General features: G+C 38.9%; 1 protein-coding gene and 1 pseudogene across 8 annotated transcripts in view; one reads left to right on the forward strand and one right to left on the reverse strand.

The window, feature by feature from the left end:
- The window catches only part of Gk (glycerol kinase), an 80,497-nt gene extending 58,786 nt beyond the window's left edge, over positions 1–21,711 (reverse strand). For all 8 annotated transcript variants that reach the window (XM_026402621.2, XM_026402624.2, XM_026402622.2 and 5 more), the window contains exons 1-3: positions 21,512–21,711; positions 9,550–9,623; positions 6,224–6,330 (exon numbers count right to left, since the gene is read on the reverse strand). In XM_026402621.2, the coding sequence (XP_026258406.1) occupies positions 6,224–6,330; positions 9,550–9,623; positions 21,512–21,589 (259 nt within the window). In that variant the 5' untranslated portion in view covers positions 21,590–21,711. The remainder of the gene's footprint in view (positions 1–6,223; positions 6,331–9,549; positions 9,624–21,511) is intronic.
- Positions 21,712–25,333: 3,622 nt separating this feature from the next.
- Positions 25,334–25,413, forward strand: LOC113178640 (U4 spliceosomal RNA; annotated as a pseudogene).
- Positions 25,414–25,791: the final 378 nt, after the last annotated feature.

A 25,791-nucleotide genomic window follows, 5' to 3' on the forward strand; every position in this document is an offset into this window, starting at 1 on the left:
CTTTCCATATGCCAGTTTTTCAAAAACTTCAAGTAGCTGCTTTGTAGCTTAAGTCTTCCCTTCCACTGTCCAGGCTAAACAATCCAATTTCCTCAGCTGCCTCTGTTTCCACATGACAAGTTCCTTTACTACAGCTCCTGGGAATATACAACTATCTGTCCATATCATTCAAACTGTAGACGCAGAATAAAATACACTATTCTAGCAGTGTTTGGAGTAGCTCAGAGCTGAGGATGACCATCAGTTCTCTTGTTCTAATACCATTTATCCAATGTGGATTTACTTGCTTCATCTGACACCTTTTGTAGAGGTACAAGGTACAAAGATGACTGAACTTCTCTCCCAAAGATACTTAGAGGCATAAGTTAAAGGTAAGAGATCCTGGGTTAGTTGGTTGTACAAATAGAACAATTATAGGAAGAAAGGAGAGAAAATGAGGACTGAGGCTGAAATTCAAAGGGACATGGTTGTGATGTGCAGAGACAGGAGGTGGCATGAATAGCACAGGCAGAGGGAGGAGCCCCAAGTGGGACAGAATCTATTTCCCTTATGATTAAGGAAATGGGGCACAGGGGGGCACAAAATCCACACATTAAGTACAGAAATAAGAAATGAAGGAATTAAGGTCCTAGAGACTCACCTTTCTCTGTGCAGTAGGAGGCAAAGTTATATACTAAAATGAGGCCAAGCAAAAGCAGTATCAAAGAGTTTGGAGCAGGGCTGAGCATGGTGGCACACACCTGTAATCCCAGTGGCTCAGAAGCAACAAGTTAGGAGGAGTGTGAGTTTAATGCCAGCCTCAGCTATTTATCAAGGCCCTAAGCAACTCAGCAAGATCCCGTCTCTAAATAAAAAATATAAAATGGCTCAGAGGTTGAGTGTAACTGGGTTCAATTCTTGGTACAAAAAAAAAAAAGTTTGAGGCAGTCAGGAGAGGTGACATACCTGTAATCTCAGCTAATTTCGAGGCTGAGGCTGAGGCAGGAGAATCTAAAGTTCGAGGCAAGCCTGGAGAACTTAGGAAGACCATGTCTCAAATGTCTCAAAAAAATTAACTAAATAAAAATGGCTAGGGGTGTAGCTCAGTGCCTAGCATGCGCAAGACTATAGATTCAATTCCTAGTTCTACAAAGAAAAAAAAAATTTGCAGGGGTTTGGGGCTCTTCAGTAGAATTTAGGCGCTGAAGCCAGACAGTTGAGGTTCAAATTACAATTCTGAGTTTCCTATTTTCTTTTGTCATAGTTTTGTCTCCTGTAAAATGAAGGGGCAAAAAAGTTCCTACCTTACTAGTAGGGTTATACTGGTAAGTCGATACATGTTAAAACAGATACCTGGCACATAGTAAGTACTAAATGTTACCTACTGCAGTTGCCATTATCATCATTACTGAGGAGAGAGTGACATAATAGTTGCAGAAAATGGGACACAGTTAAGCAGACACATAAAGGAATTTCCCAGAAGCTCTGTGGGTACAACAGTGGGACTTTGGCAGTAGGTTGCTACAGTGGAGTTTTGTAAACTTGTTAATTTAGTGACAACTTTTCAATGCAAAATCAGAATAAATTATAATGGTAAAATAACGTCTCCTATTTTCTCCTTACTACATTAATTTTCCTGTAAACCAGCTGGCTATTCCCTTAGCTACAATTCTTGAGTCACCATTAGGACAGGCATCAAATAGTGCTACCTTCTTTATTGGCTCCTCCTGGACTTGTACACAGATTCTAATCTACAGCTATTTCCATCTGATTCTTTGGTCATGCGATCCTCCCCGACTACTCAATCTCCTCTATCTTAATTCTATTCTTTCATGCCAAGTAAAATTGCTTTCCTTGCAGACAATCAAAGTCCAGCAAAATAGCTTTTCAGTATTCTTTCAGCCAGCACATCTTTATTACCCATTTCAGCCAGCACATCTTTATTACCCATTTCTCCCCAAGGCACACAGGTCTTTTGCAATGACTGAGTTTTTCCAAACCTCTTCCTATTTTACCCTAAAATCTATGTCTTAAAAAAACTTTCATGACTATTAATCCCAATGTATATGCCATTTTTAATGGCTCCTAATTTTCATCCCCTTTCTCAGAATAATATATGCAAGTTTTGTAATTCTCCACCATAGTTCATCTGCACCACATAGAGGCAGGCAAAAATTAACAGGTTAAAAAAATAAACCCCAAAAACTTTATACAGTTTCATACAGAAGATATGAACTTTGGCTGGGGCTGGGGCTCAGCAGTAGCACACTTGCCTAATGTGTGAGGCACAGGGTTCAATTCTCAGCACCACATATAAATAAATAAAAGGTCTATCAACAAATAAAAAATACTAATAATAAATGCAAAGGAAGAGAAGGCTGGGAGTGACAGAAATGTGTAAATGTTGGGTAGGGTAAGGCAGTGAAGGAATGGATTTGTGAGTTTTCCTTTTCTCAGAACAAAGTAACTGCTTTAGATACAAGAGAATTTAATTCTTTAGAATTCTGAGCCTTTGTTACTAACACAGTTTATGTTTTATTTTGCTTTTTTGCATGAAAGAGAATGAATGGGAATATTTGCTATTGTAATTCTTTATACTTACTGATTCTTTCAGTCCTATGACACAGGTGCTTGACTGAAAGTTTAGTAGGAAAGAAGCAGAATATTTTCTTGCTTTGGGCTAGAATGTACAGTTAAATTTGAGAATGAATTTTAATTTTGAGGACATTGTTCATAGTAATCTGAAATCAACAGACTTTTTGAAAGATGAAGACAACTAAAACCAATGAAGCAGGAATTTGTGAAGGAAATACAACCAGATATGTATGATGAGCTCTGTTAATAATTACTAGGTAAGATAATAAATGCATCACTCATCAGCTGGCAAAGCCAATTTACCTGCCACACAGCAAATATATAAATAAATGGTTTTTGAGATTATCATCAGCATAGCTCAGGGGAAAAAATGCACTGGTCTAGGAATTACAGGAGCTGTACTTTAATGCTATTGAACACTAAACAGCAGCATGATCTCTAGTAAGTCCCCTTCCCTCATTGCAGCTCGAGGAAATTGGTCTGTATTAGTGAAGATCTTTTAGAGCTTTAACAATTTGAGATTTAGATCTCTACACAGGAAAGTGAAAGCTTGCCCATTGGCAATGCCAATTCAATAAATTATCAGAAGAAAAGATTAACACAACTGGTCTTGTATAGAAGGGCTTGTGAGACACTTTTCATCCCTGGCCATAGGCTGGTAATTATGGAGAGAAAAAAATGCTGGGTCACCTTGGCTCAGGTAGGGGTTTCACATTGGCCAAAGAAAGAGGAGTGTAAAGAAGAGGGCTTCATGTTCAATTACAGACCAGTTAGTGCAAGTAGAAGACAAGTCCCTTGGGCAGTTGTGTACATCTTCATATAAACCACACACACACACACAAAAAGTGGAAAAATGAGTGGCACCCGAGTGGGTGCAGAAGGAATAACATATTACAGCCCAACTTAACTGTAAGGAAGGTATAACAATGTCAATGCATAGTCAGTCCCCCTGTACTCCACATTCTGAACATGACTTTAAGCCACGTAGATCACCTATGTCTTGGGAATGACTATTTTGACAGTGTTTCTGATTGCCTATTATTTATCTGCACTGCTTAGAACATGAGAGATGTAAACATAGCTTTAAGAAATGATCAAGAGCAATCACTTTGATGTACAACTCATCTAAAATTTAGTGATTGCAACTCTTAAGTTTGAAGTACCCCAAATTAGATGTAGGGATAAGACAAGTGTATGATTAAAACATGAATGATCCCCATATGAGGCACACACCCATAATCCCAGTGACTTGGGAGGCTGAGGGAGGAGGTCACAAGTTTGAGGCCAGCCTCAGCAATTTAGTGAGACCCTGTCTCACGATAAAAAATAAAGGTCTGGGGATGTAGTAGTAGAGGACTTCTGAGTTAAATTCCCCATACCACAAAAGATACATGATATTAAAAACTGCTAATAGCAAAGCACAGTGGTGTACACCTGTATTCCCAGCAGCTTGGGAGGTTGAGGCAGTAGTGTCATGAGTTCAAAGCCATCCTCATCAATTCAGTGAGGCCCTAAACAACTCAGTGAGACCCTGTCTCTAAATAAAATACAAAAAAAGGGCTGGGGATATAGCTCAGTGGTTAAGCGCCCCTGGGTTCAATCCCTAGTACGAAACAAACAAACAACAACAACAAAAAAAAAAAACCTGTTAATAAAATTTCAAATTGTACCTACGTGTTTCTATTAAAACTCTGTAATAACAGAAGCTACTATTGTTCTGATTGTTCATTCATTGTGATTATAAGATTAACATGTTTCCCCCATTTGACTGTTAGCTACATGACTCTATTTGTGCCCCCACTGTATACCTAGGTGTACACTGTATACGATAGGTTTCTACAGACTTGCTAAATGATGTGATTATGCATAGTCTTTATTTTTAAATGAGTTTCTATTTATACAAATATGGGAAAGTCTCAGGAGTGAAGGCAATTCTTAGAGCTAAGATGATGTGAATCAAGGCACCACTACTATGGCCAAACTAAGAAGATCAGAACTATCCTTGAATGGTGAACTTGAAAAACATAGCTATAAAAAAGCAATTACCACATCATGCTTCTACCCTTTATGCTGTTATATCAATCTTGGATGACTGGATTATTTTCTCTCTCTGTGTGTGAAAATCAAATGTAGATATTGTAATAAAATACTAGGAATTCAGACAGAACTGTTATAATAAATTTTTTGGGGGGAGGGGTACCGGAGATTGAACTCGGGGGGTATCCGACCACTGAGCACATTCCCAGCCCTATCTTACATTTTATGTAGAGACAGGGTCTCACTGAGTTGCTTAATGCCTCACTGTTGGCTTTGAATTCACGTTATTTCTGTCTCAGCCTCCTGAGCTGCTGGGATTACAGGAGTGCGACACTGTGCCTGGATAATCTCACATTTTCAAGTAATTATTTTTAAATATTTGTTTTTTAATTATAGGTGGACACAATAATTTATTTTATTTTATGTGGTGCTGAGGATCGAACCCAATGACTCACACCTGGCATGCCAGGTGAGCGCTCTGCCTCTGAGCTACAGCCCCAGCCCTCAAGTAATTATTGCAAGGAAATTTTATAAGCAAAGCATTTAGATTTCAAACACCCCTCCCCCAACCTGCTCCTTTAGTTTTTCTCCCTTTAATAAGAGGTCTATCTATCCAGGTCCCATCTACTCAGGACCTCCAGGAAAAAATTTTAAAAACCCAAGCATTAAGGTGGGGGTGTGACTCAGTGGTACACCGCTTATCTAGCATGCATGTGGTCCTGAATTTAATACTCAGGACTACAAAATAGAAAAAATAAACAAGCATCACCTTTGATGCATTTCTCAAATACCTAATATCCAATCTATCAGCAAGTTCTGGCTCTTCTTCCCCACCTCTGTGTTGCCACTGTTGGTCAAGCCACCATCCTCTTTCAGCCTCTATACTGGTCTCCCTGTATCTGCACTTAAACCCATATATGGTCTACTTTCCACAGAGCATTTGGGGAATTGTCTTTCAAGTGCAAGCCATCCCTAGCCACCTTGCTTAGAATCTCCTAATGGCTCCTTATGATGCTAAGAATAACAAATTACTAACTACAGCTGACAAGGCCCTACCCACTTTCCTGAGTTTAATTCCTACTGAAACACCTACTCAGCCACTCTCACACCTGAACCTTCTGTTACTGTCCTTGACATGCTGGCCTTCTTTCTGACCCTGGAATGTCCTAAGCTCACTCTCACCTCAGGGTCTTTGCATATGTCACTTTCTTTGCCTTAAACATTCTTTCCTCCCAAATAGTCACATGACTGGTTGACCCCTTATGGCCTTGGAAATGTCAGAAAGTGTAGCCTCCTTTATACCCAATTTCAAGTAAGCCCCTCTAGGTATACCCCACCACATCACTTTAAGTTTTTATTTTCTGCATGGAGTTTACTGGTATCTGAAATTAGCTTCTATTTGTCTGCTTTAGTTGTCTTACCCCCCCCACACACACACACCAAAATAAAAGCTCCAGAACAGGAACTTAAATCTTCCTATTCATAACAGTTGTAACCTCAAGTTTCCAAAGAAATGGCTGGCCCTGCATAAGTACTCATTGTGAGCTGAAAAATGAATTAATGAATCCAACTAAGAGTCATACCACAAAAATATAATATTCCATTAAAATACCTTTTATGTTGGAAATATCAATATTGAGCTGTCCAAGTTTCTCACATGTTTTCTCTATGCATTCATAGACAGACTGCAGAATTTCCTTAGGATCTTGTTCCACCCATCTTTGAAAAAAAGGATGTGTTTGGTTAATCCATAAGAAAGCAATATAATTGTAACTAATTTCTACAAAAATGTTAACTTATGAATGCGGCTGGTGTATAAACAAAATATATCTATATCCCATAGTCTAAAGAAATGATTTAAAGAAAAGCTTTCCCTTACATTTTTATTATTCTTTGCACAGCAATCAATCATTTTAAAGGAGACCTCAAGTCCAAAAATAAGACGTATTAGTTCCCCAATTCTTTATATTCTGTGGGTTTGATGAATTTTGATAAACTATCTTCATGTTTCATTAGTTACTTCTAAGTAGATGAAAATACATTATTCTTATAAATTATATATTTTGGAATCAAAAGGAACTCATTAGTAATATATATATATATATATATATATATATATTTTTTTTTTTTTTTTTTTTTTTTTTGGTACCAGAGATTGAACTCAGGGGCACTCGACCACTGAGCCACATCCCCAGCCTTATTTTATATTTTATTAGAGACAGGGTCTCACTGAGTTGCTTAGTGCCTTGCTAAATTGCTGAGGCTGGCTTTGAACTTATGATCCTCCTGCCTCAGCCCCCACCTGAGTTGCTGGGATTACAGGGGTGCGTCACCACGCCTGGCATATAGTAATATTATTTGCCACACTTTTTCCCCAAAATGTTTTGTTGAAATTTAGGGGAAATTTTTTAAACTTCTAATAACTATTTCATGTAGATGAATTATTGATCCATATATTCATACTCAATCCCAGTAAAATGTTGGTAAGGTCCCGCACCTCAGAAGGGTAGAAGACTAATAAAAAATGAGAAGGAAGAGAAGGCTGGGAGTAACAAACAATTTAACAAGCAATTTAAGGAAGGCCAAAGTAGAAATGATACATACTAAAAGAATTCTACTTCGAGGTTCTGGAAATAGCAATGGAATTCCAAACACCTTTTCTCTCTGCCTTCCTGGAGCCAGATTAAATGTTTCCCTTTCCTGAGCTTTAAGCTTTGTGTGGAACATTTCTTTTTTTCAAAAACCCAGTATTTTAATTCTCATCCCTCCAAGAACCAGGTATCCTCTTTCCAAATTGTACTAGGATCAGGCCTATAGACAGTCATTCTAATGCTCCTAAATATTTAACAAAGGAATGCTTTTAAAAATAGGAGAACCACAGTCTCTGTGATGCAATCCATTAGCAAGTTCGGCTATTAACTGAAAGGTTGGTGGTTTGAGCCCATCCAGGGACGCTGCCTTTTGCTGCGAAGTGACTTCAGCAACTTAGCTAAGCCCTAAACATCTTAATGAGACACGTCTCAAAATAAAATATAAAGGGGCTGGGGATATAGCTCAGTTGGTAGAGTGCTTGCCCAGCATGCCCAAGGCCCTGGGTTCCATCCTCAGCACCATCAAAAATAAATAAATAAAAATTTAAAAATAAAATAAAAAGGGCTGGGGATATGGGTCAGTGGTTGAGAGCCCCTGGGTTCAATCCCCAGTACCAAAAAAACAAAACATTTTTTCTTGGGAAAAAAATAATACAATTTGTTAAGACATTGTATTTTTCTTTTTTTCTCAAATTGAGGTAAAGTTTAGACTCAAACACATGTATCTAAAGTTGACAATTGGCCAAGTTTGGACAAATTATATATATATATTATATATATATATATATATATATATATATATATATATATATATATATATATATATAAAATATCAATACCCCAGACAAGATAAAAAAAAATTATCATACCCCAGAAAATTCTCCCCCACACCTGGGTATTGGGGATGGAACCTGGGGTCCCTCTCACATGCTAGGCAAGCATTCTACCACTGAGCTATTCCCCCAATCCATATCCCAGAAAGTTCTTTCATGCTCCTTTCAATTCAATCAGATACCCCATAGGCAATCACTTTTCTATCATCCTATATTAATTTAGTCTACTTTTGAATTTCAGATAAAGTGAGCCATGCAGTATATACTTTTTGTACTTCTTTCAACATCCATTACTTCAATGAGATTCATCCATGTTGAAAGTATCAGCTCACTTTTTAAAAATGCTGAATAGCATTCCACTGTTATCCATTGTACTGAGGACAGACATCTGGGCAGTTTCCAGTTTGGGACTATTATGAATAAAATGGCTATAAACATTTGTGTGTGAGTCTTTCTATAGTTATATGCTTTTATAAGATTGAAATGCTGCAGATATATGATTAACATTACAAGAAACTACCATATGGCTTTTAAAGGGGTTGTATCATGAGTGTCATTAAATTTTAAATAATGTACAACATTATATTTAATTACAATTCTCACATGTTATTCTAAAAAAAGGATTATTTCAGAGATGGACATCATTACCCTAAGTACATGTATGAAGGCACGAATGGTGTGAGTATACTTTGTATACAACCAGAAATATGAAAAATTGTGCTCTAGGCTGGGTTTGTGGCTCAGCAGTAGAGTGCTTGCCTGGCTTTGATCCTAAGCACCACCACATAAAAATGAATAAATGAAATAAAGTTATTGTGTGCAACTACAACTAAAAAAGTAAGTATAAAAAATTGTGCTCTATATGTATAATATGAATTGTAATACATTCTGTTGTCATAACAAATTAGAATAAAAATATATTTAAAAAATAAAAAAGGATTATTTCATATTAGTGATAGGATATACATGCTTTTTATTTTTAAAAAGCTTACACTCATATTAGTAAAAATTCCATATGGCAATGATGGGAACACAAAACTAAATATAAAATTTCAGATATTTAATAATTACTACAATTTGGATCTAAAATGTCCCCAAAGGTTCATATGTTGAAGACTTGGTCCCCAGCTGGTGGCACTACTGGGAAGTGGGGGAAACTTTAGGAGGTAGGGCCTAATTGGAGGAAGTATGTCACTGGGAGCATGTTCTGGAAGGTTATATCTTGTTCAGTTTCTCTCCCTGCCCTCATCACCACTGCCCCCCCCACACACACACTCTCTCTCTTTTGTCTTATTATTTTATTATTCATTCCTTTTGTGTCACTGATTTCATAAACCACGAATTACCCACGTTTTTTACTGACCTAAAGTTATTACTTTTTTTCTTGACTAATACCAATCCCTCAAGTCTTCTCAGGAGGGTGCCCAGGGAAGGTTACTTTACAAATCTACAGGGAAGGGTAAAATGAACCAATAAACACAATTTGTCTTCACAAATCAAATTAGGAAACATACCCTTCTCTTGGGAACTCCTGTTTTATTTCTACTTGATGATGACTAAGTAGTTCAGCTGTTTTTGAATTGAAAACCTGAAAAAACATATTGCAATATTAGTGTAAAAATGCAAGAAGATATTAAACATGTCTAAATTTATTCAGCAACTGAAGTTCTTGTTCACAGATTTTAAAAAGTCCAATCAGATTAAATGCTACACAAGATTTTCTCTTCACATGGAATTGTAAAAGTTATTAGACAGCATCAGAAATAACTTCTCCTGGCCAGGGTCAAGGGCACATGTCTATAGTCCCAGCCACTTGGGAGGCTGGGGTGAGCGCATCACTTAAGCCTAGGAGTTTGAGGCCAGAGTAGGCAACATAGAGACTAAAGAAAAAGAAAGAATTAAATTCTCCTTAGAAAAGGAAATAAAACAAAAAACCTGAATGAAATCAAAAGAAATAACTTTCCTTTAGAAGAAATGAAACTTATTGAGGGTAAAGGTAAATTTAAGAGAAAATTCCTTAATAAACCAAAATGACTCTGGTTTTAAGAAATTTAATACATCAACCAACTAATAGTATGAACTTCCTTTTAAGAATAGGAAAACTTAATAATAAAAGTGAGCTGATACAATACTAATAGCTATGGCTTAAGGATTCATTCCTCACTCATGTTGGAGATATAGTCAGGAAGGGTCACATGACACACAGGCAAGGATGCATACTGTGTGGATTCCTTTGAAGGGAAGTGCTGCAATGCCTCTAGCTATCATGAGAGGGAAACAGCACAATCAGCTAAGTATATACTGGCCCCAACCAACCAAGCATTCTCTGTGATATCCTTATCATAAACTCCTGACCCTTGAGATAAAACATGAGAATCAAGGGATGAATGCTAACAAAGAACTGCTTGCTACATAATCCTCCCTAATTTTAGTGCTACTGAATCATTAACTTTTTTTTAAAAAAATTGGCAGATTTTTTTCTTATATATTTTCACCTGGTAGTCCCTATACTTGAGTACCAAAGCACTTAGAATGCATATTTTAATTAAAATTAACTCCCCAAATCACTGTAGTTATAGCAGTGAAATCACTTTCAATTAGTTAAAGAGTTACCATGTCTAGGTTTCCTGTGGGAGAAAATTACCTGTTCAACAAAGGCTAGCAGTCAGAGAAATGCAAATCAAAACCACCCTAAGATACCATCTCACTCCAGTAAGATTGGCAGCCACTATGAAGTCAAACAACAACAAGTGCTGGCGAGGATGTGGAGAAAAGGGTACTCTTGTACATTGCTGGTGGGACTGCAAATTGGTGCGGCCAATTTGGAAAGCAGTTTGGAGATTCCTGGGAAAGCTGGGAATGGAACCACCATTTGACCCTGCTATTGCCCTTCTCGGACTATTCCCTGAAGACCTTAAAAGAGCATGCTACAGGGATGCTGCCACATGTTCATAGCAGCACAATTCACAATAGCTAGACTGTGGAACCAACCCAGATGCCCTTCAATAGATGAATGGATAAAAAAAATGTGGCATCTATACACAATGGAGTACTATGCAGCAATAAAAAATGACAAAATCATAGAATTTGCAGGGAAATGGATGGCACTAGAGCAGATTATGCTTAGTGAAGCTAGTCAATCCCTAAAAAACAAATACCAAATGTCTTCTTTGATATAATGAGAGCAACTATGAACAGAGCAGGGAGGAAGAGCAGGAAGAAAAGATTAACATTAAACAGAGACATGAGATGGGAGGGAAAGGGAGAGAAAAGGGAAATTGCATGGAAATGAAGGGAGACCCTCATTGCTATACAATATTACATATAAGAGGTTGTGAGGGGAATGGGAAAATTAACAAGGAGAGAAATGAATTACAATAGATGGGGTAGAGAGAGAAGATGGGAGGGGAGGGGAGGGGGGATAGTAGGGGATAGGAAAAGTAGCAGAATACAACAATTACTAATTGGGCATTATGTAAAATTGTGGATGTGTAACCGACGTGATTCTGCAATCTGCATTTGGGGTAAAATTGGGAGTTCATAACCCACTTCAATCTAATGTATGAAATATGATATGTCATGAGCTTTGTAATGTTGTGAACAACCAATAAAAAAAATAATAAAAAAAATTCCAATGTAAATTAAAGCAAGAAAAAAAAAAGAAAAGATGAAGAAAGAGAAAACACACTGTGACCTGTTGCCTCCCTCCCTCCTCATATGCACACCCTCTTTTCTGGGAAAAAAGGATAAACATAATGAAACCCAGAGGGCAAATTCTAAAGTTCTCAGAGGAGATAAAATATCTTGCAAGTCAAAGGTTAATCCAACACATTCTAAATAAAAGACACCTGGCAGAACCCCAAGTAACATCCCTGCAATTATAACTTTGCATTAAGGTATGAGATCTAGGATGTCAGCTCCATTTGTTCTGTTTTATTCACTGGAGCATGCCTAAGACCTAGAAAGGTATCTTGCATAGAACTGGTGCACCACAAATATTTGTTAAAGTTCTAAAAAATGGTCTGTCACAAGCACTTATTAGAAGAAAAATTATCAAATCAAATAAAAGAATTATCAACAACAATTATATTATTTTTATTCATATCACTGCTGCTCCCTTTTAACTCTAAATTCCCCAAAGGAGTTTGGGTCAAGGGACATGAGGTGTCCCTTTTTGCTGGTTGAATTAATAAAGACCTCATAGCAGACAGAGTGGACTCTGAATGAACTGGGATCCCTCTTCCATCATCTCCTAGTTTTAGCTAAATGAACTTCAGGACCTCGTGCTAAACATGAATTCACAGGCGTTTGAAATAGACACAGAAAACAGAAGAATTTTAGCAAGCTCTATTTGTTGTATTAAGTAAAACATGAAGCCATCCAATAACACAGTATTTGTAACCCTACTTTATAGAGCTCTGAACCTTAGGCAGGTACACTACCAAGTTTGTGGGATACTTTATAGGTTTAATATTTTCAGAATCTGAAACTTCTCAATATAGCACTCTCCAATAAAATATAATGCAAGCTATAAACGCCAAGTCAAATATGTAATTAGGTACTGGGGATAGAACTCAGGACCTCACACAAGTGCTATACCACTGAGTTATGTCTCCAATCCTTTTTTATTTTTATTTTGAGACAGGGTCTTAACTAAGATGACCAGGTTAGCCTTGAATTTACAATCCTCCTGCCTCAGACTCTCAAGTAGCTAGGATTATAGGCATCCAAATGTGTAATTTTATGTTTTCTCATAAAACCAGTAAAAAGAAACCAGTGAAATTAATTTTAATAATACATTTTATTTAAGTCAATATGCCTATACATGATTATTTCAACATGTGATGAATGTTAAAAAATTATTAATGAGATCATTCACTTTTTAATGCTGTTTTTGAAATCTAGCATATATATACACACATACATTATATATATATATATATATATATATATATATATATATATATATCAAATCCAGGGTCTCATACATGCTCAGCAAGCATTCTCCCACCATGTTACACTCCCCAGCCCAGAACTAGCCACATGTGGCTAATGACTATTGTATTGCACAAACTCCTAGAGTACTTTTTTCTTACATTATCTTGGTTTACATTAAGGGTTATAATGAAGCCTCCTGGATGTCCTTTTGTCTGCAGCTGGAAAAAGGTAGAAAGAAAGCTAATGATGTTTCCACAAGATTCTATGATGGAGGGGCTGGGGATGTGGCTCAAGCGGTAGCGCGCTCGCCTGGCATGCATGCGGCCCGGGTTCGATCCTCAGCACCACATACCAACAAAGATGTTGTGTCCCCCGAGAACTAAAAAATAAATATTAAAAATTCTCTCTCTTTCTAAAAAAAAAAAAAAAGATTCTATGATGGAGAGTAACTATCTCCACATGAGAACACATTGCCCAGTAGCAAGAATACGAGCTGGGTTTCATTAAGATTTCAAAAAGCATGCAGATTAAAGATGACAATAGCTGTATAATTTGTTTTATAAAATGCCTAGCATGGGCATTTGTTTAAAAATCATTTGATGGGGGCTGGGGATGTGGCTCAAGTGGTAGCGTGCTTGCCTAACATGTGTGAGGCACTGGGTTCGATTCTCAGCACCACATAAAAATAAAATAAAAATGTTGTGTCCACCTAAAACTAAAAAATAAATATTTTTTAAAAATCATTTGATGGCAATGGCCAAACATTGCAGAATTACAGATACTCCTTACTTTTTAACTCACTTTTCAAGTTTGAAATTCACCAAACTTAAAGGTCACTTAAAGCTTCTGATATACAACAATATAGACTAGAAGAGTATCTTTAAGAAAAAAAAAAATTAAGGGCTGGGGCTATAGCTCAATGGCAGAGCACTTGCCTAGCATGTGTGAGGCACTGGATTCGATCCTTAGCACCACATAAAAATAAGCAAATAAAATAAAGGCATTCTGTTCGTCTACAACTACAAAAAATTTTTTTAAAGAAATTAAAAGGAATAATTAAGACACAGCAGTTCATGGGAGTTAGTAGGCATGTTAGAAATCCTGTGGCCCACATTTTCAGAATGTGCTTACTGCACCTCCAGAAGCTGGGAAAGACGGACAGGGAGCAGGAAAAAAAATGGTTAGCAATGGAGTTCCAAGGTGAAAATTAAATGACACCACCAACTCAAACCCAAAGCCCTAATATAATACTCTCATATTTACAAGGTGAGATCCAGGAGGTTAGACAATACTGAAAAACAGAACTAAGCACCATGTTTTTTAAATACTAATTCAATACTTTTTGTATTCACTGCCACTTAATCACCCCTTAAGTGGCAGTGAATACAAATAAGCCTTATAATTGCATAGGGCTGCCAAGGGCTATGAAGAGGAGAAAAGTCATCTTCTGATTAGGACGTGGGAGTCAGAAGAGCTCCCCAAACAGGTAACTTCTAAAGTAGGACTTCAAATTAAACAGAAGTGAATTCATGTGGGAGACAAAGTACAGATATACAGGGTGTACAAGTGGGCGAGGGTACACACTGCTAGCTACTGTTTAGGGAGGTGAGGCTGGGGCCAGGAGAGCAGTCAAAGTGTGTCTGTAGAGATCCTGGTGAGCTGCACAAGACTCCAACTAGGACAGCAGCAGAAATAGGGATTGAGAAGAGTGAAATGTAAATGCAGAAGTATACACAGGAAAAGAAGGAACACTCAGGGATGATAGATTCTAGGTTAGCACAAATAAGTAAGCAATGTTTCCAAGCCAAGGGACAGGGTAGAGCAGTAGCTGCAGGACAGGAATAGGTAATGAGTTTGCAAACTTCATTTTAGATATTGTGTATTTGAGGTGTTGCTCTGTTAGAGTGGAGATGTCCAGCAGTCAGTTGCTTCTATTTTTAGGTCATAAGTTTAAAGAAAGAGATTCATTCTCAGAATTTCATGTGGGCCAGGAAGGCAGATGAGAATTTCATGTCTGCCATAATGTAAAGGTGAAGAACACAGGGCTCAGAGGCACACAGATTTGGGAAGGTCAAGCCCCCAGTCCTGCCCATGTCAACAGTTTAAGAGGCTCAATTTTTCCACCTGTAAAAGGACTGAGTAAAATAATTTAAGAAGATTATTTAGCACAGAGCAAACATATATATATATATATTGTGTATGCATATATATGTATATACACATGCATACACATCATACTATATATAAATGTTATCACTATAGTTGGTACTACTACTGCTACTACTTATTACTATTATTAGTACAACCACCACCAACATCAATATGTCAGTTCTAGATTCATCACCGTAAATCATGTCTTAATTCCAGATTTTGTTTTGGGGGAAGGACAATTAAAAATAGAAGAGGAATTGGGGTTTTAGCTCAGTGGTAGTATACTTGCCCAGCATGTGGGAGGCCCTGGGCTAAAGGAGGAGAAGCAGCAGCAGGAGGAGAAGGAGGAAGAAGAGAAAGGGAGGAGGAAGAAAAAGAAAAAGAAACAAGGGAAGTTAATGTAGGAAAAGAATTTAGTAAAGTGCAGATACACAGTATACACTCAAGTGATATTACTATTACTGTAGCTGCTACCATTACTGTTACATTATTGTATTTTATTACCACTAGTACCTATAAGTGGTACAAGTCACCAGGTGTATATTCACCCCATGCCTAAATTATGACTCAATTCTAGGTTTGGAGTAGGGAAGTAGTTAAAAATTAAAGAAACAAGAAAATTTGTTTTTATACAATACGTTTTAAAATAACCTGTTGAGGGGCTGGAGTTGTAGCTCAGTGGGAGGAAAATTTGCTAGCACATGTGAAGCACTGGGTTCGATCCTCAGCACCACACAAAAATAAATAAAATAAATGTATTAAAAAATTAACCTGTTGAAACAAATGCATGCCTTACCAGTCTCATAAGGAGAATTGTGGACAGACAAAATGCTCTCCTAACTAAATAAATGTCTTATAGGTTTGCCTCTCTCATCCTATTACTAATTCGGTCATCCCATCATAAACTTGCACATTCATTTCCCTCCCCATGTGACTTCCCCACTAGACTAGTCTTTTATGGCACAACAAACTTCACTATGTGATAAGACATTGTTCAGGAATGTAAACTCTCTCAAGAACACCATGACTGCATAAATTTGAATGACCAAGAATACAAATACAAACTACAAATATTTCACATTGCAAAATTTACCAGAAAAGTCCTAATGGCATCTTCCAACAAGCCACAGAATTAAGAAAAAGAAAACATCACAAGACATATTTTTCTTCTACATGAAATCATATTAAATATGGTATGCATGTATCTAACAGTTATACTTGCCAAATATGTTATGTTCAAAGACCCTTTCAAGTTTTATTGTGCTATTCTTCTAATACAAGACTTCTAGTCAACACATTTGAGCCCTACATGCCCCCTCACTGCTGAGGTCAGTTCATGATATAATCACCTATTACATGCCTTTGGGAGAAATAAAGACACTGTTTTGATCCTTAAGGGGCTCAAAGTTGAAATGTTTTAACATGAAAGTAGGCTTGAGAGCAGGGCACAGTGTTGCTCACCTGTAATCCCAGAAGTTAAGGAGAGGCTGAGGCAGGAGAATTGCAAATTCAAAGGCAGCCTCAGCAACGGTAAGGCACTAAGTAACTCTATGAGACTCTGTCTCTAAATAAAATACAAAAATAGGACTGGGGATGTGGCTCAGTGGTCAACTGCCCCTGAGTTCAATCCCCAGTATCAGTCAATCAATTAATCAATCAATAAAAATTTAGGCCTGAGAGACAAGAGGAAAAATGCAGGTGGCAGCTGTCTGAGGAGAATGTGTTCATGCCACCTTGTATAATACAATGGGCAAGAAAACAAGCCAATGTAGTGGAGAAAAAAATAACAAAAGAATCACAAGTTCCAGTTGTTATAAAAGTGGTCTCATTCCAGTTGCAAGCCACATTCGTTTTAAGAAACTTACTGTTTCTCAGTCTCTGGCCCATAACAGGTACCTAATAAATATGTGTTAAATAAATTGAAGCAACAAAGGTGGAAATCTATCCATAAACCTTATGAGATTTCTAGGTATGGTGAGACATCTGGGGCCAAGGCAATGTTTCCTGCCAAAACAAGCACAGAACTACAATTCTAGTCATTCTTCATACACACTGGCTGTTGGAACAGAATGATTATGCAACCATTATCCATGGTGACACACCTAAGCCCTGCCCAGGACCCGCTGAATATGAGTCACAAGATGATCTTAACCTGAAGTTCTTATCCAAAGCAACATTTTTATATTTTGTGAAACCAATTAGCAAGTATGTTTTTCTTGGTGAAGAGCCATTCATTTGTAACCCTAATCCCATAATCAAAACTGACACTTGAGGGGCTGGGGATGTGGCTCAAGTGGTAGTGCGCTCGCCTGGCATGCGTGTGGCCCGGGGTTCGAGCCTCAGCACCACATACAAAAAAAAAAAAAAAAAAAACAAAGATGTTGTGCCCTCCGAAAACTAAAAAATAAAGATTAAAAAATTCTCAAAAAATATATATATTTTAAAAAAAACTGACACTTGAGTGACAGATGGGGAGATAGTCTTCCCCATTCTTCCATCTCCTCTTCACAGTACTCCAGGTAGCTGGGGATCCCAAGGCAGTAGTAAGGAGGACTGGTTTCAGAGTATGATAGATCTGGACTTAAATCCTAGTTCCAACATTACTCTGTGACCTTGGACACTATCCTCAGCCACAGCAAAGGAGCTTACTAATACCATCTACATCACATTAAATGAGATAATGCTGGAGAAGTCCCCAACACAATACCTGATAAATTTCAAGTCACAACATATTTCAAGCCTTTCTGTAATGGGGAAAATTTAAGTTACCAAATTAAAAAAGGAAGTTGACTGTTAAAGCTGAAACTTTTGTCTCATAAAGAAATGGCCCCTCGGGCTGGGGATGTGGCTCAAGCGGTAGCGCGCTCACCTGGCATGCGTGCGACCGGGGTTCGATCCTCAGCACCACATACCAACAAAGATGTTGTGTCCGCCGAGAACTAAAAAATAAATATTAAAAAAAAAAAAATTCTCTCTCTCTCTCTCCTCTCTCACTCTCTCTTAAAAAAAAAATTAAAAAAAAAAAAAAAAAGAAATGGCCCCTCCTTAAAACCTGTTACACTAATATTCTTTCCAGGAAGTTCCTATTCTGAAATCTGAGTAACCATGTGCCAACCTCAGTTCACTTTCCTATAAGCCAAGGTGGAAATTTTCCTCCAGTTCAAAACATATGCATAGGGCTCCACCTAATGAAGAAATGAACATATTTTAAAATTACAGGTCTAACACTAAAATAAATTAACTAATCAAATATATCCAAGTCAGAAAGTTTTCAGATTTTTTTTTTTGGCAACATAAGAAAGAAAACCAGGGATAAAATTTGGTTGACCTATTAAGAGAAATTAAAAAATCTATTCAATAAACATGTATGAAGTTCTTTCTATAACAAAATGTGTTCATTTGTCATTTTGATCAAGATGTTTTAAGGAATTCAAAGAAGAACAAACTTTAAAAGGAGGCCTCTGCTCCTAAGTATAGAAGGTATACAAATACAAGGGAGAAGGTGATAAAAGTTATTAATAGATGGGGCAGGGGTTGTGGCTCAGTGGTAAGAGTGCTGGCCTAGCATGTGTGAGGCCCTGGGTTCAATCCTCAGCACCACATAAAAATAAATAAAATAAAGGTATTGTGTCCAACTACAACTAAAAATATTTTTAAAAGAGTTATTAATAGAGGTATAAAAAAGTGCTATAGGGTGGGAGAGAAAATCCAACTAAGGAATTTTTTACTAAAAAGTGGCGATTGAGTCAGTATTTAGAGAGGATAGAATTTCAAGAGGCAGATATGGGGACAGGGGAGGAGGCATTTTACTCTGATGAAAGAGCACAAATAAGGCTTTTTCTCTTTGTGGGAGAAAGCTAATATTACTAATAAAGAAAAGGGGAGAAGAAAGAGGTTATTGGTCTTGTGAAACCTAAGGCAAATTGATGAATAATGGCCAGGAAATTAAATGCTTTTAAATTCATAAGCTTCATTATGACAGTTCTTATCCACTATATTCTCTCCTGAGTCATAATTACAATGTAGAACAATATGACTGGAATAACTCCCGGGAATCACCTTGTGATTGAAGCACTGGTTCAGCAAATCTATTATCTGCATTTCACAGGGAGTGGTTTAGCAACCTCTTCCTTATAACCAAAGGGAAAAATCTCCCTTGCTAAACCATTCCCAAGTTTTTCCGCTTTCACTTATGATCCTTAAGTCTTTTATCTGTCTCTGAAGAGTTATTTCTTGGTTGTTTCTCAAGGAACAGATGATTTTATTGATTAACTTTTATACATCATTCTCTAAGCAGGATGGGAATCTTCTGAATTTGCAACTTAGCTTACTGCCTGAGATTATGCCCTGTGGAAATTGGTAAAGGGAACCCAGTCTTTCAAAGTTCATATTGTTCATGTTACATGCTGAACAAATGATTGTGGCATTATGAAGTTGATCAATTCTTTCTCTATCAGTGTAGACAGATGCCTTTTGGCAACAGAATCATAAGGACTAGGAACAACCTGTAGTGGATAACCACCATCACTAGGCTACATGGACAGCAACAATGAAAAACTAAAAAAGGAAGGCAAGCATGTGCAGGCTGACTCCTTAAAAGGAAGCTTACAAAATTGTGAAATATTGTATCCATTTTAACATAGGGCAAACACTGTATAAACTTGAGAACAATTGCCATGCTTAAAAAAATAGTTGCCATCACTTAAGAATTTGAAGAGTTCAGCTGGGTGGGTGGTCAACACGTGTAACCCCAGCATCTCCTGAGGCTAAGGCAGGAGGATTCCAAACTCAAAACTAGCCTCAGCAATTTAGCAAGGCCCTAAAAAATTCAGTGAGACCCTGTCCCTAAGAAAAATATAAAAAAAGGGCTGGGGATATGTCTCAGTGGTCAAGTGCCTCTGGGTTCAATCCCCAGTACCCCCTCCCCCAAAACTGGAAGAGTTCACTGAGAACTCTAAACTACTGGCTTTCTTAAACAATCTGAAGATCTAGCAGCCCTGTGCTTGCATTTCTACTTAGCAGTTACTGGCTACTGGCTATCCCCTTAGCCTCCAATCTGCTGGCCCTCTTCCTGACCCCTACAGGCATTTTTGTCAGCGATTTTTGAATATGGCTTTAAAACTCAACCCACACATCTTAATGGTCTTAAGTTGGGAAGATAATAATGATTGTGTATTTTATATATTAATCAAATCCAGTTAAGCAGACTTACTTAAGATTCAGGATTAGAACATTTATATAAATTTAAGACAAAATGAAACCTGGCTTGGGTGATCAAAAGATACACAATACAGAAAACATGGAACTATGCCTTGTCAGTGTGGCAGCTCAAACCAGGGTATGTTATTAAATAAGATCCAAACTAAAAGTGGACTGAAAGTTTCTCAGTTTCAAAGCACATATGCATTTTTTTGTCAAGTGCCAGCTAAATAGAATAATATATGCGCGCGCACACAATGCATATATACACACATACATGCCAAATAAAACAGGAAAAATGATTCGAAGTACCATGAAGAGGGAGCTAAATAATCACTAAATATTTACATCAACTTGCCAGGCTAGTCAAATGTCCATTGAAAGCATGAACTCAATTCTACATTAAGAGTAACTTTCCTAATGGTAGCAGAGTTACTTAAATAGCACTCTTACATGGTAAAACTCTACTGTTATACATGGTAAATAAAGAAACAAAGAATTTCCCTGACACATTATGCTGGGAAGCACTGAGAGGACAATATTTGTTTATAATGGGTAAAGTATCCAAACCAAAATTTTCGAATCTTTGAAGTTGAATAGATTCTTGAAAAAGCAGTGTAGTGTGACTGTTTCCTAATTTTTTCAGCCACCCCCTCAGTTTGCTACCCTCTGCAATTTCTGTGGGAGAGAATGACAACGCATCATCACGCTAATACTTAATTCTTTCTACTGCTGGAAAGGACGCTGGGTTGAGCTACCACAGCCGTGACACAGCTTTCCCTCCATCCAAGGACGTCCTGTGCCTCTCAGGCCAAATGCTGCTGGGGAAAACCGCTGCAGCGGTCAATTTGGCCACCTGTCCCCTGCTGCACGCGGGCCGCTCTGCGTCGGATGCTCAGATAATCCTCGTTCTATTTGGGCAAAGAGTCCCCCTATTAGTGCGTGACCCAGCTCTACGAACAAAGCTGCAACTGCTCAACTGTGCCTCCGGGGTCCTGGGAAGCTGAGTTCCTCAGGCCCGGGCGGGGCAGCCCCAGCGTGGCAAGCCCCTCTTCGGCCTTCCCCCCTTGCCCGGCCATCAGAATTCAGGGCCGCGAGAGGAGCGGGATGGGGACGCGATACCCAGCCCCAGCGTCCTCAGGCTCCCGCCCCGGCTCAGCGCCTCCTCAGATATCACCCCAGGCTCACCAAAAAGCGTGTCGAGCTGGTACCCTGGTCCACTGCCCCCACCAATGGCCCCAAAACTGCTTTCTTCGCCGCTGCCATGAAACCAGCTTCAAGTCGGCCGGCTATCGCGGCCGGTTTCCCGGGTGACCGCGGTGGGCGGGGGAGGGGCGGGCGAAGAGACCGGAGGCTAAGACGGCGAGCGTCTGCTGAACACTCGGACCGCGCTGGAGGCAGCCCCTTTACCCGCGCGGAGCCTTCTCACCCCGCCCCTCCGGCCCAAACTCCGCCCCCCAGAGCGTTCCCCCACGGCTTCGGGGGCGTGGTGGAGGGGGGGGCGCTGTCTGCTGGGCTGGCCAATTAGCGAACACGGAAAGAAACAGAACATTCGGACAGTCAGAGGGCGGTGAGACGTCGTGGGGGCGGGGTCTGGGCGCGGCGGAGGCGGTGGCCCGCGCAGCAGGTCACGTGAGAGGAGGCCCGGGAGCCCGCTGCCTGGCTGGCCTGCTGCAGTGTCTGGGGCGGAGGCGAGTACTAGCCGTTGGCTCGGAGCTCCTCTGACCCGCAGAAAGAACAAAAGTCCGCCCGAGCCCACAAATGGGTCCAAAAGTGAAGAACTGCTTGTTCCTCCCGGTGGGCTATGCGGAGAACGACGTGAATCTCGGTGGGAATCTCCCGGGGGTCCGACCTTCCCGCGCTTCCCACGCCCCGCCCACCTCCCGCACTTGGCCCCTGTTAATAATAGTTATAATCTCGCCTACTGGGACTGGCCCCACATGGGACCACTGCAAGGAGCAATGCGAATCCCTCACCTTTGTAGATTTTTCAGAATCAAGAAATACCGTAATTCTTTCGGTTTAGTATTTAAGGGAAACATTCAAAAGCAACTTCCCCGAGTCCCTCAATTGACCAACCACACAGAAAACACCCAGCACCTCCCTGTCCTGAGGCGCCCTTGCTCCAGGCTGGGCTTCTGTCTTGTGTCCCCTCCCCCACACGCCATTTCCGCTCCCCTCGTTAACTGCTTTGGACCGTCAAGGGGAGAGAAAAGGGATTCTCACTTGACCTTGAATTTACCTTGCCAAGATCCTGTTGAGTCGTGTGTTCTAGGGGCTTTCAAATGTTGGACCCAGACCCATAATGTGAAATAATTTCCAAACAACTTGGGGATTGTGGGTATGTGAGCGTGCATGCATTATATAAATATATAAGTTACATATATAGATACATTTTATATATATTTGTATGTATTATGTTTCCTAAACACTTTTTGTCTTTCCGTGCTCTATACAGTCTATATTAGTGTATCACTTTTAAGAAATATTGGTTGAAAAATCACTAAATTGATTTAGTAAATCATATGTGCTTATCAGTTTTCAAAAGCTCTCTCATTTCTTTCCATCCCTTTCCCAAATCTCCCAGTATTTTTGGAACATCATTTCTATTTTTTCCTCCTCTTGCATTACTCTATACCACCTTACTTCTCCATTTATTTATTTAGTTACACCACAGTTGTTCTGGAAGCAAATTTTCCTATACTCCTTTTAGCCATTAGATTCTGGTGTTCCAAATGAAGCCTGCTTGTGGAGCTACTGGACTTGATAACTATTAATAAACTGACTTGCTTTGAGGTAGAAGGGCAGATGGGTAAGTATTTCTGAATTTTCTTGAAAGAGGAAAAAGAGAAAGGCATATAGGTAAATGTTGAGGAACTAGGTCAACTTGCCTCTAAAAATTGTGAAAGGCATTAATTGAATAGGTGATATATAAATAAAGATTTCCTTGGTTCTAGAAGTCAGTAAAAACAAAGCGCCAAATCTATCACATTGATCCATTTATTTAAAAAAAAAAAAAAAAGGCCCTGACCATGTTTGAACTTTCACACACTTTTGGCTCAGATTCTACTAGGACAGCAAATTATTTGTTTAGCGGCACAGTGGGGATCAGAACTCAGTCATTTCAAAATAAGTTGCACTGTATGTACATGATAGATCCTTAAATTTATTGGTCCTCTGGTTCCTACAGCAGTGTGTACCCCACATCCTCAATCCTTTCACCAAAACAAAACTGAAAAGCCAAAATATTATTTGAATTTTCAGGAGTTACACACATCTAAGTGCCCTCTAAAAGACAAGGGACAAAAGGAAGCATCCTAAGTGGAAGAATCAACCTTAGCCTGCCTAAACTCCACACTCTAAATATTTACTCTAAACTCCCATAAATCTATTTTCTCTTACCCTTTTAGAATTATTCTCTTGCTTGCCCTTTCTCACCCCTTCAAGCCCCAGCTGCAGTCCAAAATATATTTTTAATTTTTTAAATAACTTTATTTATTTTTTTAATGTAATGCTTAGGGTTAAACCCAGTGCCTCACATTCTACCACTAAGCCACAACCCCAGCCCCCCAAATTTTACATAAATGTAAAAATCAACCAATACCTATTCTGATTCCATTTTTCATACTATTACTGAGACAGAATTGGAAGAAACAATGGCCTGAGGCCCAAACAGGATAAGTGATAGACTTGTTTGAGACCAGCCCTCCTCTGTGGCAGAACCGGGACTTGAATTTCAGCCTCCTGACATCAAACCTAGGGCAGCAAACCTTTTACAGCAGATGGAGGCAATGGAAGCTGAAGGAAAATGGACTAAAAGAGAAAAGATGGGATGCTGGTCCACCTTTATTTCCCCACCATGCACTGCAGATCTGAAGGCAAAGTAGCAGAGGAGTAAACACTTAAGTGGAAATGTAAAGACTTGGTCTGATTTTGGCCCTGCCATTCAACTCTTACTCTTCTTGACCTTGTGTAACTCATTTCCTCTCAGGGTTTCCTTTTGCTCATGTGTAAAATAGGGAAAATGTCACTGATACTGACGTGGATGGGTTAATGTGACTTGACTGATGTAATGCCTGTGTCATGAAAGGCAAGATGCAGTATCCCTGTCATTTCTGTTTTCTACCAAAGAGATCTAGAGGTGAAGAACCAAAGTTCTTCAGGCAAATGATTTAAGTAGTTTGAGTCATCTAAGGCTTGCTATGATAATTTCTGCCTAGTAGAGCAGGAAATCAAAGTTAAGCCCCTTTAGAGTGTCTCTAGGTGTTTCGCTTATTCCTCTAGTTTTTCCTGTTCTTTGTTAACTTACACAGAATTTATATAAGCAGAAAAAGCCTACATTTCCCTAGAGAATCTTTTTTTGTTATTGTTTCTGGCATCGCTTCTTGATCTCAGGTTCTCCTGAGCTGTAGCACTTACTTTTTCTAGTCTAGTCTATTTGGAAAACTAGCCTTACCTTAATTCCTCCTGACTATTCTATTGACTTGAATATGAATTGGTATGGATAGGAAAACCATAACATGGAAAGTTAGTGCTAGAAAGATTTACAATAAAAACCCAGGCACTTTATTATTTTATAGAACTGAAATGCTTTAAGCAGATATATGGAGTAATCTGCCTCTGCTAATTAGAGGGAGTTAAAAACAGATTAAGAATTTAAGGGCTGGGGATGTGGCTCAAGCGGTAGCGCGCTCGCCTGGCATGTGTGCGGCCCAGGTTCGATCCTCAGCACCACATACCAACAAAGATGTTGTGTCCGCCGAGAACTAAAAAATAAAACATTAAAAATTCTCTCTCTCTCTCTCTCTCTCTCTCTCTCTCTCTCCCCTCTCTCACTCTCTCTTAAAAAAAAAGAATTTAAATAGGGGTGCTGGAGATATAGCTCAAGTTGGTAGAATGCTTGCCTTGCATGCACAAGACCCTGGGCTCAATACCCAGCACCACAAAAAAAAAAAAAAAAAAAAAAAAGAAGAATTTAAATGTATTTGTTAAAAACAAAGCTCCAAATTGGAGCTTTGCGCAGTGGCAGTATCGTAGCCAATGAGGTTTATCCGAGGCGCGATTATTGCTAATTGAAAAAAAAAAATAGCCAAATTGGGAGCCTCTCTCTTCCACTTGCAGATTGGAGAATCCACTCACATGCATGTTAATCATCTAAACGTGACTGCCTAAAATTGTGTGTCACTTTACACAATGTTGAACTCATAAAAAAAAATAGGATTGGGCAGTGGTTCTCAAACTACTTGTGTCAGAACCACCTAGAGGATTTGTTAAAACCCAGGTTGCTGGGCCACAACCCCACAATTTGTTTCATGGGTGAGGTCTGAGAATTTGCATTGCTAACAAATTCCCAGGTGGTGCTGATACTGCTGATACAGGGACCCCACTTTGAGAACAATTAGGCTCTGGGTAGAGTTTGACAAAACTGTAGTAAAACCCTGAGGTAAAAAGAGCTCTGTGTTTTATGAG

The sequence above is a fragment of the Urocitellus parryii genome, chromosome X (assembly GCF_045843805.1).
Source record: "Urocitellus parryii isolate mUroPar1 chromosome X, mUroPar1.hap1, whole genome shotgun sequence".
Lineage (NCBI taxonomy): Eukaryota > Metazoa > Chordata > Mammalia > Rodentia > Sciuridae > Urocitellus > Urocitellus parryii.